Source organism: Zosterops lateralis (genome assembly GCF_965231275.1).
Source record: "Zosterops lateralis genome assembly, chromosome: 19".
Classification (NCBI taxonomy): Eukaryota; Metazoa; Chordata; class Aves; order Passeriformes; family Zosteropidae; genus Zosterops; species Zosterops lateralis.
This window is the reverse complement of record NC_139779.1, coordinates 807,191-822,954: the sequence shown is the minus strand read 5'-3', so window position 1 is coordinate 822,954 and position 15,764 is coordinate 807,191. Positions and strand designations below refer to the sequence as shown.

The window sequence follows — 15,764 nt, the reverse complement described above, 5'->3', positions numbered from 1 at the left end:
TTATTGCATGTTTTTTTCAGTCATGTCCCTACTCTGTTTTCTCTGCAAGAAGCCAAAATACCCCAGACAAGACAGAAGCCCCCACCTCTATATTAATATTTGAGGCGAACTCCCCTCCCTGAGTCTCCTCATGAGAACAGAACATGGAGTCTTGGCACGGGGGGCTGTATGTGGCAAACTGCATTTTCCAGAACTGTGGCTTTTTTTGGAAACAGCATTTTCCTTCACGTGGGGGTAGATTTGCCCATTTTTATTGCAGCAGCCCTCAGAAGCAGCTCTGATGGGAGCTGGGAATGCTCCCAGAGAGATCCCAGGCTGTGCTGAGCAGGGAGCAGTGCTGGCTCTGCAGCTGGGGACAGCCAGGCTGGCTGCAGTGGCAGGACCCTCCTCCCTGCAGGAGGAGCAGGATGTGCCTCGCTGGCTGCAGTGGGTGGATGTGTGTATCGGGCCTTGGCAGGTGCACCTCGAAACTGAGTAACTGATTTAAGAACATCTGCTGAGTAATTGAAAGGAAGAGCACGCAAGTCTTCAAGGTAGTGAGTAATGCTACAGCTTCCTACTTCTGGGTGACTGTGCTCAGTGCTCTCTCCCTTTCTCTTTTCAGCTGAGGAAAATGATTGGCAGTGACTGTGCTGAGGAGACAGGAGTGGACATGCAGGGGCTTTGCAGGCAGGTCATGGAAATGGGCTCCAGAGCCTGGGCAGCCACACTGCTCCTGCTGAGCTCCCAAAGGTGTGTTTGTAACCTCACCCAGCTCTGCTGGGGCAAGAGGCAGCATGGGCAGGACCTCATCCAGCATTTGGGGAAATCAGGGCATCTGGAAGTTTCAAATAACTTCAGTGTTCTTTGCATGAGATCACAGCTGGAAACCTAATAATAATCTGCTGCTGATTATTTGCACTTTCAGGATTGTACTGTAAACAATCCAGTTGAATTTATAAATTGCCTTTGGCAAAACACAAAAGAGAAATAAGGCTATCTATGAAGGAAGGATGGAGGTAGAAAGGTTTGTTTTTTCCTTTTTGTTCAAGACATTTTTGGTTTCAGAAGCTGATTCTAAAGCCAGGCTGCTGATACTTAGGGAATCCTGCTATTTTGTTTGCTCATCCTGTGGTGGCTGAGCACTGTAAGTTTTGCATTTGTGGAAATCCTCAGAGCAGCTGAGCTGTGGAGGGACAGCTCATGTGGTGTATTTTCAAACAAGCTGAATACTAGGAAAGCTGAGTGTGGGCACTGACTGTGCCTGTGAGACAGGTAAGAAGCTGTCTGCAGCTCTGCTGGATCCCTCAGCTGTTTATAGGCCTTGCTGTGCTTCTGGCTTTGGTAATCTGGAGGAGTGTTAGAAAGAATTACTCCCAGTAGTGTTTTACATCACACCTGGCAGGAGGTGTAGTAGGGGAGCAGTGGCATTTGGAGTCTCCCACTGTACAGGTGTGGCATTTCCACAGCATCCTCAGGATCCAGGATTTTCAGTCATGTTTCTTTTGGAGAGATCAAGGTGAAGTACTGTAAACAAAAGGAGTGGGACAAACCCATGAGTGATCTTTGTATAGTGATGCAGAGCTGCTTGGCTGCAGTGAAAAATCTCAACTCCTGTGGCATGAATTTGTATCCAGCACTCAGAGCTGTCCGCTGGCAGGCAGAGAAACACAACACAGGATCCCTTTGTGCTTCCCCTGCTCCTTGGGAGGAGAGTATTTCCATGACAGACTAGCACGCAGGCTGTCACAATGGCTTTTTCTTTTCTCCTCAGCACTTTGGGGTTTGTGTGTTTCTGGCTGATGTGGCTCAGCACAGGAGTCCCTCCTCTGCTCTGAGCAGGGGCAGTGGGAACCCTGAACCCAGAGCCTGCACATAATCCAAGGAGATACTTTAACATAAAAGGGATGTAACTCAGCACAAGATGTGCAAAGGGGTGATGAAGAAGTTTTCTGAAGAGTATTTCCTAAAGATACTGTAGAGCATGAAAAGTGAAAAGAGAAATGGAATTAAAGCATACAAGTGTATAAATCACATTTTAGAAATATTTCTTACAGGCTGATGCTCTGGAATTTTTTCTGAACTGTGCAAGTGATGGCAAATGTGAGAACTTTGCTGCTCTAAAGGCTTTTTTCCAACCCCCAACTGGGGCAAAAATGTCAGGCTCAGATATTTCACAAATTCTGCGTAAAACAATTTTTGGACACACAAGCATAATGCTTAAACTCTGATCCTGAGCTGGCACATTTTCTTCCATTGTACATTTAATGCAGATTTTTATTAGAAGAATATGTTTTGAGAACTTGAATTTGCTTCCATAGAATGCTTTGAAAATGAGAAATTTGGTTTTAGCCAACTGTCACAATACACTTCTCTTAAATGAACAAAACCAAAGGAAAACCAGCCCCAACCCCAACCTCCTGTTCTGCTTAGGTACAGAGACAAATGTGGTGTGTGAAATTTCTGTGGAAATTCACAAAAGTAATGGATATTGTACCTCCCTGAAAGATGCAGAGCTTGGACCTTGTTATCTTTGTATTTGTGATCTTTTTTCAAGTGCTGATTAAAATCTCTCCAGACTGCTGTATGATGCCAAGTAGCTATTGCAGAACTGTCTGGTGTATAGCCATTGCTGCCTATCAGTCCCCTCTGTATTTTTTTCCTCATACAACTATTCCTGGGTCAGCAGCTCTGTTTTCCTCTACTTTTTAAGTGGGCACAACATGGTTTAGGTGAAAGTCTCAGAGTCAAAGAAAAAATGTTGGTTTTGGGATTGGGAATCTGGGTTCAGGTGTCTGCACTCTAAATCCTGTATTTGTATTTAACTAATGATAGAAACCCCTCGTGGTTGCTACGGGCAAATGTGAACCAGTAAGAGAGAGCCCCAAGGAGATTTTTTGAAAAACAAAATGTGAGCAGTGAGCCATGGCAGCTTTCTCACTCAGTGTCTGTGAAAAGAGAAATGTGACCCCAGTCCTTGCCAAAATAGCTCAATTCTTTCTAGCAGAAACCCAATAATTGGGAGCATTTCAGAGAAGGCAGTTTCTTAGCTGAGATTTCCCAGGGAGCAGAGACAGAACGTCTTCAGTTCCAAGGCCTGCAACCTGCTCCTACAGAGATTTAACACTTTTCTGTGTGAACCTCCTCCCCAAAGCCCAGCCCAGCAGCAGTCTGGGGAGCTGTGTGTGCCACAGAGGAGGAGAAGGTAGAAGGGCTCGAATAATTGAGTCAAACAAGCAGGATTTGATTTTGTTGTGTTTTGTTCCCTTCCCTTGGTCTGCAAATAAGCCTGAGAACAAACTGCTAATCTGTCTCATTCCCCAGCCAGTGCAGGGAATGGTGGAGACTGGAGGTCTGTGCTTGTATTTTATTGAGGCTGCAGAAAAAGAAATGTTAAGACAAAAGGGAGATGGTTGGGAAGGCAAGGGGAAGAAGAATGGGAAAAAGCCTTTGGGGTTAGGGGCAGCATCCTGGGCAGTAAAATGCTCCATTGGAGGAGTTTTGGTTCCTTCCAGGACCTCTCAGTTCTGTCCTGGGGAGTGCTCAGGCCTCATCCAGGGTGTTCCCTTGGAGCTCACTGTCTGTGCCAGCTCGCTGTGCTCAGGACCTGCAGAATGAGCCTTGCAGTGAGGAAAGGGAAGTGCAGGAATATGACGAGGACCTACAATTAGTCATTCTCTTCCTGACCTTGATGAAGGAAATGTCTGGCCTTATATTGTCTGCTGTAAACTCTCCTTTATTTAGGCTCTAAGTTTACACATGCACAGCTTGTTGGTGTCTTTATTTCCACTTCCTGCACCATCAATCAAATACACCTGAGGGTTCATTCAGAAACGTGTGAGAATGATTAGTGCCATCATAGAAACTATGGAGGATATTCTCTTTAAAGGCAATTTTAACTTTTGTATTTTACAGAGAGATCCGTGGGCTGTAACACAACTCCTGTGCCCAAAGCATGGCCTGCTGCTTCCTGTTCAGATTCTGAGCCTTCCATAGTCGTTCTCCCTGTCACTGCAGTCACTGCAAAGCCCACAGGGGGTGGGGGGTAATTGTTAATGGGAGGAGACATACAGTGCCCAGATAGTGAATAATTATAGAGAGAGGCAGAGTATCAGTGTTATATTTGGGCTGCATTTGCCTCTGTAGGGCTTTACAGAGTTTTGCAGGTACTTGTTTTCCTGCAGTACTTTGAGCAGCCTGTGGTGTTCACAGCAGGTAAATCCATCAGCCTGCTCAGTGGCCAGCTCCATGAGGGATGGGAAAGCTGAGCAGGTCTGCAGGGCAGTGTGAGGTGACAATACCCTTCAGGAGAACCCTGGGGCAGGAGGAGGTTGCTGTGCTCCCTGTGGAAGCACAGCTAAGCCTGATGAACTTGGCTGAGGTGAGGAAGCTCGCTGGGTGCTGGAGAGCTGTGAGCTGAGAGGAGCAGAGCTGCAGATCTGCTGTGGCAGCAGCAGGGCTGTGCTCAGCAAATGGCAACTACAGTTCTTAGTCTTGCAGAGTGCTCTCAGTCATTCTGTTACACTTGTGTGTCCTCGGGTGGCAAAGGAGGGGGGGAGCTTTCATTTTTAGTGTTCAGTGGGTGTGAAATCTCTGATCTTGAGGCAGAGGACTGTTCCTGTAGCTGCATTAGGCTCAGATGCCTTGCTAGGATGAAATCTTTGAAGAGAATTATGTTGTGAGGCTCAGGGAACTACTTGATTGTGTAGTTTCATCCTCCCACTCTAAGCTGGGAAGGCCTCAACTGAGTCTTTACAGCCTCAGTCACTGGGATTGTGAAAAAGAGAAGAGGGGAGAAGAAAAGGAGTGGTATGTGGCCTCCAAGTGACCCAGAAGTGATGCTGTCTGCATCATTTGACAAAGCAGAAATAACATACTGTAGTGTTTGGGCAGTGGCTATTGTGTCAGCCTCAGGCATGACTGAGGGTTCAAAGGAAAATCCATCCATCTGGTGTTCCATGTCTCCATAGCCCTCTACCTCTCTGTGCTTGTATTTACCAGTTTCTCCTAAGGCTTCTCCTAAGGCTTCTCTGTTGATATTCCTGAGGTGTTTGTGGCATGCAAAGCAGTGGCACTGTGCTAGTCTTGGTCCAGGGCATTGTGCCTGTGGCCCAGCACAGCAGTCACCTACAGACCTGCTGCCTGTGGCTGCAGCTGTGTGATCAGGGCAGAGCTGGGTAGGAAATGCACCCAAATGAGAACAGCCCTGGCTACCATTTCAGCTCAGCTAAAAACACAGAAACCAGGCCTCACATTCTGGACAGGTGTTCTGCTCACTGCCAAGCTTCTTGCTGAATGAGTCAGCTGGGTTCAACTAGAGAATGTGAATTCCACAGGCTGCAGGTCTGACGTGTGAGCCCCTTTTTTGCCTCAGATGCCACCTTAAATAAAGCAAATGACTTTGCTGCCAGATATTTCTCTGTAATATTTTGTTTGATACCAATTTTACCATGCATGGCTGGTGAAAATACAGGTCACAATATCATCCTTTAGTAGCTTCAGTTCTGTTGGTTTTGAGGGCAAAGCCATGTGGGTGACAAACTCTGTGACCTGATTTTTTAGGATACAGTTCCTTGAAATGAAATGTTTTTGTTCCTCTTCCTTTGGGTTGTGAATTTTGCTCCTGTGCAGATCCTGTGCTTGCCTTGGAAAGAGCTGTTGGAATTTCATGCTGATCTCAAGATAGTTTGGAGGTTGGTGAGATTGTGAGACTCCAGCTGAATCCAGCATTATGTGACTGTTCCTAATGGAAGCACAGATGGGAAGGATGGTTTTCTCAGTGGCTGAACGAAGTGTTCTATGAACAGGTTTGGATCAGATTTCACTGCAAATTGAGCATATGTCATGTGAAAAGGGTACAGATCCACTCTCTCAGTTCAAGCAAGCAGATTTGGTTCTAAACCAGTCAAAACCAGGCAGTGGTTCAAGTCTCCCTGTGCTGAAAAGGGAACACTTCACACTGTTGTCAGGTATCTTTATACCTACAGGCACAACAAGGAAATTAGGCTTTCTGAGGCTGCAGTTGGTGCTGGTGACGCTGTGATCAGATGCTGATAACCATCCAGATAGCTGGGGGCATTCAGATGAGTCAGCTGCCGAGAGCTTGAGTTCACAGAGGAGCAGCTCAGCGCACACAGGCTTGGGTTGTTGTCAGCTGAAGGGCCCTGCAGAGCCTCACACTGGAGCAGAACTGCTCTGGATGGCTGGCTGCACATCCCTGGCAGAGCTGAGCCCAGGGCTGTGTCCTGTGTCCTGTGATCCCCATTGCCTGCTCCTGGCTCCTGGGCACACTGGGAAAACCTCAGCACTATTTTTGTGCAATGACTCCTCGGCCTTATTCTGTTCCCCTCCTCTGACACTTGTCCTGGTGTATCCCTGGCCCCACACCAGTGTTCAGGCTCGACAGCGCTCTGATCACACCCGAGGCTGCCTTGGTTCCTGCTTTTGAGGAAAGGTTCTGCTGAGGACATGCTCAGCATTGCTGCATTTCAGTCCCAGCTGGAGAACCCAGCCAGCACTTGTATCTCTTCTGTGTTTGCCATTTCCACCAGTTTGGCATTCCCACAGGGTTAGTGTGGGATCTGGGGGACCTGTTATCTCTGTTGTGCTCCTCCCTCCAAAGCCCCCAGGGGCAGGGCTGCTTTGGGGGCCGTTTCTGAGACAGCCCCTGAGGGGGGTGGCTCTCATGGGGAGGGGTTGGTTCCTTGTCTGGGCACTGCACAGGGCCTGTCTGAGCTCTCCAGAGCCCAGGCTCTGCCCCAGCTCTCTGTGTGCTGTATAACAGTGACATCCTAAAGACATCCTGGGTCTTTCTCTTCCTGCTACACTCTTTTTTCACTTCAAACTGCATGACTTGGAGAAAGTGCCCTGCAGTGTCCTCACATGCTGCTGCTCTCCCAGCAGCTGCTGAGATCTTTATCAGTTTCTCACATGGTTGCCGAGCATGACTTCAGAGACGAATTTGGCAAGTCCAATTCTGACCTTTTTATCTTCTCTGCAGTGCTCAGGTGGCCTAGGAGGTTTTTTTGGTCTGACATAGGGTTTGTGTATATAATGGGACTGGGGAAAATAGGTAAGAGTCAGCTAAAGGTGTGAAGTGAATCCACTTTCACTGGATGCCTTCAGATGACTCATCTGACTTTCTCCAGTGCCCCGTGCAGATAAACTCCAGTTCAGAAGTTTGTTCTTCTGTTTGAGGAGGCAGAAATGCAGAACCTCCCCCATGCTCTGATCCTGACCTGGCCAGCGCAGTGTCCTGCTGCACCAGGAGCTGCTGGGCTGCTTCAGAGAGTGCTCCCTGCCCTCTGGGCTGGTTCTCGGCAGGAGGTTAATAGAGGAGTTCCTTCCAGATTAATTCCTGTCTGAGGCAAGATAGATGATTTGCATTTCTCTTAACCACATGCAAGAGCTGGGCCATACATTGATCTGATCCTTTCAAAGTCTCAGCTGGGTAAATTGCAGGGCAGGACTTGGTTGTAGCCCTGGAAGTTTCAGTGTAAGCTCATATTTATTGTCTCCTCCAGTGCTGCCAGGCTCCCTGAGATTTCATCTCTGGGCACAGGAGCAATAGGATCTGCTTCTGACCATGTGCTTGATTTGTTCATTAAATCATGACAGTTGTTTGTGTTGGGTATTGCAAAACTCCTCTTCTAAACATTGCATATGTTTCAAGTCAACAAGAAAAGTTGCCGGCTTCACTGAGCAGATTATAGGTTTTGTTAAAGTGTGAAAACATGGCATTTGGTTGTGAAACGTATGATTGAATCAAACTTGGTCTCCAACTGTTGGTATTCTGCAGAAATCTTGGCTGGCACTTTGGTATAGCAGCGTCCCTCTGCCTGTCCCCAAGTTGTTTAATTATAATTTCCATTCTGTGCCATGGTTTCCCTTTTTATTTTTTTGGTAAATTGAAAATTATTATTTTTGCTGCATTTATAGGGTATTTCAAGATATGCAGATTAAAAGCATGAGACTAAGCCACTGAAGGCTTCAGAAAAATGGGGAGTTTTCCAGCCTTATCTCCTTTTTCTATGTTTATTTGGATCAAGTGCATTGAATTCAGACTGGATTTTGACCAAGTGCAGAAGTTGCAATAGGTCTAAGTTTAATGCCTTTTAGTGACTCTGGAACAAGATGCCACTTTTCTAAACATGAATAAAACATAACCAGCAAGAGGCTGGGGACAGTTGACCCCCAAATCCTTGACATTTGATTTTTCTGGTTAGACACTATTAACATTCTCTGACAAATGAAGAGGTTAGAATGTGATTTCTGATCAGTTAACCAGAGGTCAGAAATACTTGTTTGATAACAGGATTCTTCCAGCTCTTCCTTGTAGTACCACCTGAATTCTGCACCCCAGTGTCAGTGATCTGGTTTTACAGATGCTTTCCTGTGCCATGCCTGCAGAAGTGCAGCTGGAAAGCTTGTTTTTCAACAAGGGCATTTGCTTTTTGTTTATTGTCCTCTAAAATCCCAACTGTTGGCTGGAGGTCATGGATATGGCAGACTTGTGTCTCAAGAGATCTGCTGTTTATTTTGCAGAAATAAATAAAAAAGCACAAGCGTGGCAGTTTTCTCCTGAACTTCTTGGACTTGCTTCTCATCTGTTCTGTAAATGGATCTTTCAAAGGATCTTTTAAAGGAGATGAAGGTGCATCCAGGAGCACCTGGGAGTGTTTGCCCCTCTCAGAGCAATGAGACCTGGTGTCCTGGCCATCAGCTGCTCCAGGGCTCTGCCCTGGAATCAGGGATTTGCTCCAGCTGCTCCCTATCCTGTCTCTGCTCTTGTCCTTTCCCATCTCTGTGGGTTCAGGGCAGTTGGGATATTGCTGCCTGTGGTGTGGGGTTTGCCATTTGTGATGAGTAGGACGTGCCATTTAGCAAGCAGGCAGTGAGCAGCTACTATTGGCTTTATCTCACAGTCTAGTTTGTGGTTGGAGACCTGTGTGCTGGTTGTGGGTTTTTTATGTGCGTCACTGAACCCAGAAATTTTATTATATTCTCAGAAAAGGGTTTTGCAACAGCTCAGCTATTAAAGCCAAACCATGTAGTTTAGTAAAAGGTCTGGGCAGGAAACAACAAAATGAAATTCATCCTAGGGGAGAAGCGTGGTGCATGTAGGCTGGGAAGAGAATGCAAACACACTATTTATAGGACTAAGGGAAAACAAATTTGGATTTGAGGAGCAAATGCGAAGGAGTTCTCCGGGAAAAACCAGCCTTGGCCCTCTGAGACACTCAGACCTGCACTGCCAGAGTGCTTCTCCATTTTGGAGAATTCGTTACGTTCCAACAAAGAAGAAAAGTTTGACATGGAAATCCGTGCTGCACACAGTCCCTCCCAGCAGTGTCCTTTATGCTATGGATGATGTTTGGGAAGGGGAAATACTTGAAGCAGTATTTTTTTAAGCAGTACCAGAAGAGCTGAGGCCGGTGGCTGCTCCAGGGAGCTCCTGCAGGGAGAAGGGGAGGGCTGAGTGCTTTTGCTCCTGATCACACAGATGGGTCAGAGGCAGAGCCAGGAGTGCAGCCCAGCTCTGTGCTCTCACTCATGTGATGCTTCTGGTGTTACTCTGAGGTTGGCCGGGAGGATTTCTGTGAGCAAAGCAAAGGCAGTGTCTGTACCTCAGCAATATCCTGCCCCGAGCAGCGTGCTGTCCTCGTGACACTGGAACTGGAGAACGTGGGCCACACGCTTTCTGTACCATTTCTTTACATAATTTGTGATTTTTCATTTATAAATAGCCCTCCTTTCCTTCCACTGTGGTTTTTGGAATAGATTCTGATACCTCCATTGCCTGTAGTTCCCTGCTTTATTCTGGATCATGTGCTGCTTTTAGGGCATTTGCCTGTAATTAGTGTTCCATATAACTGAGCGTGGAGCTCTGGCTTTATAGAGTATGCTGATAGCTCATCCTTCTTCCAGGAAAAATAAATCTTGCCTGATGGGAGATCCTACACTAAAATAACAGATTACAGTCCGACTGCAGAGCTGAGCTGCTGCTTTACACACAGAGCCATCAGGGCTGGCTGTACCAGTTCCAAAATCACTGTGCAATCTCGCCTCTGTCCCTCGGTGCTCAGCAGCCCTGAGGCGTGCCCAGGAATGGGGAAGGGTGAGGTGAGCCGGGGGCAGCAGCAGGAACATCCCTCCGTGCCCTGGGAATTCCACACACAGGGCTCACAAACACGCTGAGCTGTTTGCCCGGGGCTGGGTGTTGTGGTTGTGTATCAGAACACATGTCGTCATTGGCCCTTCCCTCGAGTGGCCTCTGCAAAGAGACAGCCTTTGGGTCATTTCTCTCTTCCTTCTCTTTTCCATGACACAGCTATTGCACAGTTGGGAAGCTGTTTTTCATTTGTGTAGGCTGATTTTTGGCATTCTAGGGGCTGTTGAGTCTACAAACTTCCTGCAGCCTCTTCTTTCTGTCTGTCCTGAGGGGCCCTTGCCCATCTACTCATCCCAGCCTGCCCTGCTTGAGCTGAGCCCACGGCCAGTCCCTCCCTGCCCTGCCCTGCCCTGCTCTGGCCAGAGGAAGCAGACAAGGGGTGGAAAAAAGGAAGTGCTGTCAGCCCCTTCGTATAAAAAGAGGTACTGAGAACGAGCGATTGGGATTCCAGTTCCTTGTAGGTCTGGTGCTCCCAAAGCCCTGTTGGGAAGTTGTGGTGAAAAGGCTCCTCTGGTTACAGCAGGTCACAGTGAGAATGCAAAGGGATGGCTGAGTTTCTAGGACAAGGCAGTCCTGGATTGCCTCTCCTGGGAATGGCAGTGCTTTGCGTTGCTCTGGGCATTGCAGGAATTGGAATCACTTTGGTAGTCACACACTTCTTGATAAATCTCTAACTGCATGGCACTGCTGTCAGAATTCAGTATGTGGGCAGAGAAAAACTTGTTATCCCTGACAGCTGTAAGGAATAGATTGCTCATAAAACATACTCTCAATTAACTTCATAGGAAAGCACTTAAACTGTGAGGGGAGACACATTATAATGGTCAAAGAATCCATGTTTGTTTTTTCTTTTACATTTTCAGTCTGATCATGTCCCAAATGCTAAATTTGTTGACTAAGAACAAGTTTTGATTTATAAATCATGGATCAACTAACTTGCTTTGAGGCATTGTTTTGTTAGGAAGGTTTTGAAGCTTAAGCCTGCCTCATGGGAATGTGTGACACAGTGAGCAATCTTTGGAGAATATTTTCTTTTTGATAAGCAAATACAAGGCACAAATAATACTCCTTTTTGCTCTTTTATTCTTTTGTGCCTGAAGTGAAGAATTCTGTGCAGTCCATTTGCCATGAGATGGTCAGGTGATAAAAGCTTTGGAATAAAACTTTGGAATAGAAGATGTGCAACAGTCATCTAGTCCAACTGCCTCAATTTTTGCTCTTTTAAGTTAGCTGCTTTTAATGTTGATTTTGTAATAGAAATGCCCATCAGATAAGAGGCCTCAGAGTCTTTGGGTACTTTGGCTATTCCTGCCTGAGAACTGCTGTTGGTGGAGGTTTAGAGCAGGTCCTGCACTCTGCTGAAATGCCAAAGAGCAAAGACGCTCAGTGTGGGGGAAATGCACTGCACAGATTTCCCTGGGAGCTCCTAGGAGGATGTCACTGCTGTGTCATCAAAGAGCCCTGCACAGACACAGCCTGGGAAGGGTCAGGCCGTGCCAGGGGAGCTCAGAGTTTTGCTTTGTGGCTCCCGCAGGTGAAGCTGATCGACTACATCCACCGGCAGCGGCAGTGCAAGCTGAGCGTGCCCCTGAGCGACCGCACGGCCGAGCTCAACAGCTACCCCCGCTTCAACGACTGGCTGGACATCGTCAACGTCAGGAAAGAGGTGGTGCAGGTAAGGATGGGGCCCTCACTGAGCCCTCCTGTCCCCTCGGGGCATTCCCAGCTCCCTGCTGGCTCTGACAGCCACAGCAGGACTTCAGCACTCAGTACCTTTTCTGTACTAATAGTACTGTGCTCACTGCCTTCTGTGGACAGCATTGGCCAAAACAGGACCATTGTTACAGTCTCACACACACACATAGAGCTCAGTCCACTGACAGCTAAACAAGGCAGAAAAGGCTTTTTCTATTCTTTTTCCCGTTTGTGCCTCTGCAGGCCAGGTCACAATGTTCTCATTCGGTTTCCTTTGATCGTTAAAGAACCAAAATTTTTCTTTGACCTCAGCAGGAATCTGCCTGGGTGAAAAATTCCACAGATTTCCATGGAAGTTATTCTGGCTTGCTTCTGATGTAACTAAGTGGTCTCTGGTGAAACAGGATGGGTTCAGGACCAAGTTGTTCCTTTTATTTCCTACTGTTCATTTTGAATGTGATGCTGGTGTTGCCTTCCAGCCCAGCGAGGTTTTGGGTGGCACAGCCAAAGGTGCAGCAGTGACAATGAGAGGACAAAAGCAGCCTGTTGCTGTGGCCAAACTGCCAGGCTCCCAGCTAGTGTTGGTTTCTAAGGTTACTGGAATTGCCTGAGTCTAAAAGAATGTCTTTGTAGCTCTTTTATAAATCCTTTGTGATGCCTACAGAACAGAGGGGGGGCAGGGGAGAGGTGAAGAAAAGCAGGGAGGGAGGTGGACAGTTCAAATCTGCCACATCCTGCTAATTCAGGGAGCAGAGAGGGTTCAGACTGCCCTTCTCCATGTGTGGTCACTAAAAGGGGTGAACAAATTCGGGTTTGGTCTAAGGCAGAAAGAATTTTCCAGATCTTTATTATTTTGATTTGTGCTCTCTTGCTGCCCCTCCCCAAGCAGTGTCCAACTGAATGAACTCTGTTCCTGCTGGGACAGAACTGTAAGAAGTGTACAAAGCACTGAAATTCCTCTGGGATTCCAAATGTATGGTTATCTTTTAAGGGTCCTGCATCCATTTCATGCAGCTGTGGCAGCTCCTGTAGCACTTGTATCAGCTGGACAGCAGAACTGCAACACCCTGTGGGTCATTAAAATAATTTCTGAGTAGGCATGCTGGAACAGGCTGTGAGCTGGGGGAGTGGAAATAGCTGGGCTCATAAACTAACTAAGTGCTCTGCTCTTGCAGTGATTTTTTTTTTTTTTTGGTCCTGTTATTTCACTGCTCAGAAAATAGCTGTGCAGCCACCGTTGGTGTTGGACACTGACATCAGCACAGAGCTGAGAACTGTCTGGGATGAGTTCCTTTTCAGAAATGTCTCAGGTATCGTGGGATCATTCCTGCTGTTTAGATTTCATACAGCATGTTGAACTGCATCTCAGCTGAAAGCTTTCAAAATGGAAATCTCTGACAGAAGGAGCTTTAATAGGTTAGGCATTACAAAATCTGGAGTGGTGTCCTGCTTCGTGCACACTGCCTGTGACAGGATGGGGAGGAGCCTTTGCAGACAGGGTTGAGCAGACACACGGTGAAAATGGGGACCCTCGAGTGGTTCTGGCTCTGTGCTACTGGGAGCAGCTTGCCATCTCTCAGACACTGTTAGTTTGCTGTAAAATGGAAATAGCCAGGCTGGGTTTTCTTCCTAAGGCTTCCAGAAAATGGTGCAGAGAGAAGGAAAACTTGCACAAGTGTCACAGTGTGTTCACATGGCACAGAGCCCACTCTTCTTGTGCCTTTTAGGCTCTGAAGCTAGTTGGAGAGGTTGCCAAGTACCTGTGGAGTCTCAGAAGAGCTGCCTCAGAGCCCTGCCCTGGGCACCCCTGAGAGCTGAACAGAACAGCAGGTCTGGCACAGGAGGAGGTGCAGTAGAGGGCTCTCTGTGCTTGCTGCTTGTCAGGGACAAATCAGGAGAAAGGCCCGAGTTCATGGGGTTTTTGCCTTTTTAAATGGTTCTGATTCCCTCTGCATTTCTAGTGCTGCTGGAGGGATTTTCAAGACTGTGCTAATCTGTGACATAACACGGTTGAAAAGCAGCCTAATAGCAGGAGTTCTTTAGCTGAGCGGTGAGAGGAACAATGCTCTGTTTCTCTGTCTCCCCTCCCCTCCCCTCGCTCCCCCCAGTCCTCTCCCAAATAAAGCTGCCATGCAGGGAAGCACAGAAGCTCCCAGGCTCTCCTGTCAGAAATAGAGCAGCAGCTCCAATTTAGAGTATCTGCTGACTCCTCTGCTCCTGAGTGAAGACTATTTTTTGCTCAGTGACTTGCTCTAGACATTATGAAGCTCGAAAGCTCCAGCGATTATAATTGCTGGGCTCCTTTATTTCTTTGAAAACCTATATTTAAAAGGAGAATAATGACTGCTTGTAAAAGGCTGTAGCTGTGGAGGAGATCACAGCAGTGACAATGCAGTGTCTGTGGCGCTGGGCCACGGCTAAAGCTGCCGAGAGCGCGGACGAGCCGGTGACGCTGCGCCGGGTGCGAGGCCTGGGCTGTGCCCACCTCGAGGGCCTGCAGGTAGGTGGGCACTGCCAGCCCCCAGCCTGGGATCCTGTTTGTTCCCTGGGATTACACAGTGCTGAGGGGTCAGGAAGCTTGGAGCCCCCACCCCAACCTGTGCTATTTCTGTGGCTTTGTTACTGTTCCCTCTCATCGGTTGCCAGACAGATTTTTATCATAGAAAATTTTTATCAGGCTCTGCTTTGGAGCTGGGCTAGTGTGGTGTGCTGTGACTTGGTTTTTAAGTATTTTTCTAGGGAATGGTGGAGTCCTTGTTTTTGCTTAGGAGTTCTAGAGATTGATTAATTCTAGAGACTGATTTTATATGTAGTTTAATACCAAAAGCTATGTATAAATGGTTAAATAGGGCAGATTGAAAGTGAGCAAAGAGGTGTTTGAACTGAGATCTAGAAAATACAGGGCAAGGAGCCTTAAAGAAGGTGTGTTTATGCTATGTAGTTGTCTCAAGTGGGTAAAAGTTGCTCTGAAAATGGTTCCTAGAAAAATACATTGATCTGGATTGTCCTGCTTGCCTTGGGAGTTGGAGTCAGGAATTGGGAGGGGAGTGGGAGGGAAGGAAGGTAAGAACACAGTGCTGTCTCTCTCTTGAGCTGATGAAAGTGTTTTGCAGAGCTATTTATTGGGTTCTGAGCTTGGAGCATGTCTACCAAATAGAAGAGACTAAAAAAAAACCTATTGGCTTATTTTCTTCAGCACAGAAAGAGATTTTCTCTGCCTTTATCCATGTGCTTCCAAGAAACATAACTACTGTATTTGTTCCACATGTAACTTGTCACTGTCTTAGAAACTAACTTAAGAACAGAGTCATCTTCTTATCATCTTCTGAAGCATGTCTGGGCCAGCCCTGCTGGCTGTGGAGCAGGGGTGCCAGTCAGTCAAGCTTGGAAAGCTGTTTTTAGAGTGGGGTCATGCACAGGGAGGGGCACATCCTGCCCCGGGCTCTGCTGACCCCACCGGGGAGGCTGGGAGCAGGTGGAACAGGGCTGTGCTGCTGCTTTGTGCCTGTTCCTTTGGGGGATGGATTTGAGTCCCAGTTGTACCCTTGTCCCCTGTCCTGGGATACCTCCTGCCTGCCTGTGCAGCCCATCCCTGGTCAGCACCGATGCCAAAGAGCTGCAGAGCTGAGCAAGGCAGGGGCAGTGCTGGGCCTGGGAGCAGAGCAGGAAGGGCTGATGCCTTGAGCAGGAATTGTCTCCCAAGAGCCTGGTACTGCCCCGTGAAAATGCTCCTGTCCAGGGTGAGCCTGGGCCTGGGGCTGCTGCTGTGAGCCATGGCACAGGGTTCTGAATGCTCAGGGTGGCCCAGCCTGGGGCAGATCTGTCACTGGAGGAGCTGTGAGGGGTTTTGGTCACTGCATCCTTTGGATGGGGGATAGAAGAGTCAGATCTCCTATGCCTATCAGGTTTCCACAGCTGT

At 47.6% G+C, this 15,764-nt stretch overlaps 1 protein-coding gene across 1 annotated transcript in view; it reads left to right on the top strand.

The window, feature by feature from the left end:
* Positions 1-15,764, top strand: part of KSR1 (kinase suppressor of ras 1) — a gene marked incomplete at its 5' end in the record, with an annotated part of 50,147 nt that overhangs the window by 14,904 nt on the left and 19,479 nt on the right. Inside the window, one exon of the mRNA XM_083875225.1 lies at positions 11,685-11,825. Within this exon, the coding sequence (XP_083731351.1) occupies positions 11,685-11,825 (141 nt within the window). The remainder of the gene's footprint in view (positions 1-11,684; positions 11,826-15,764) is intronic.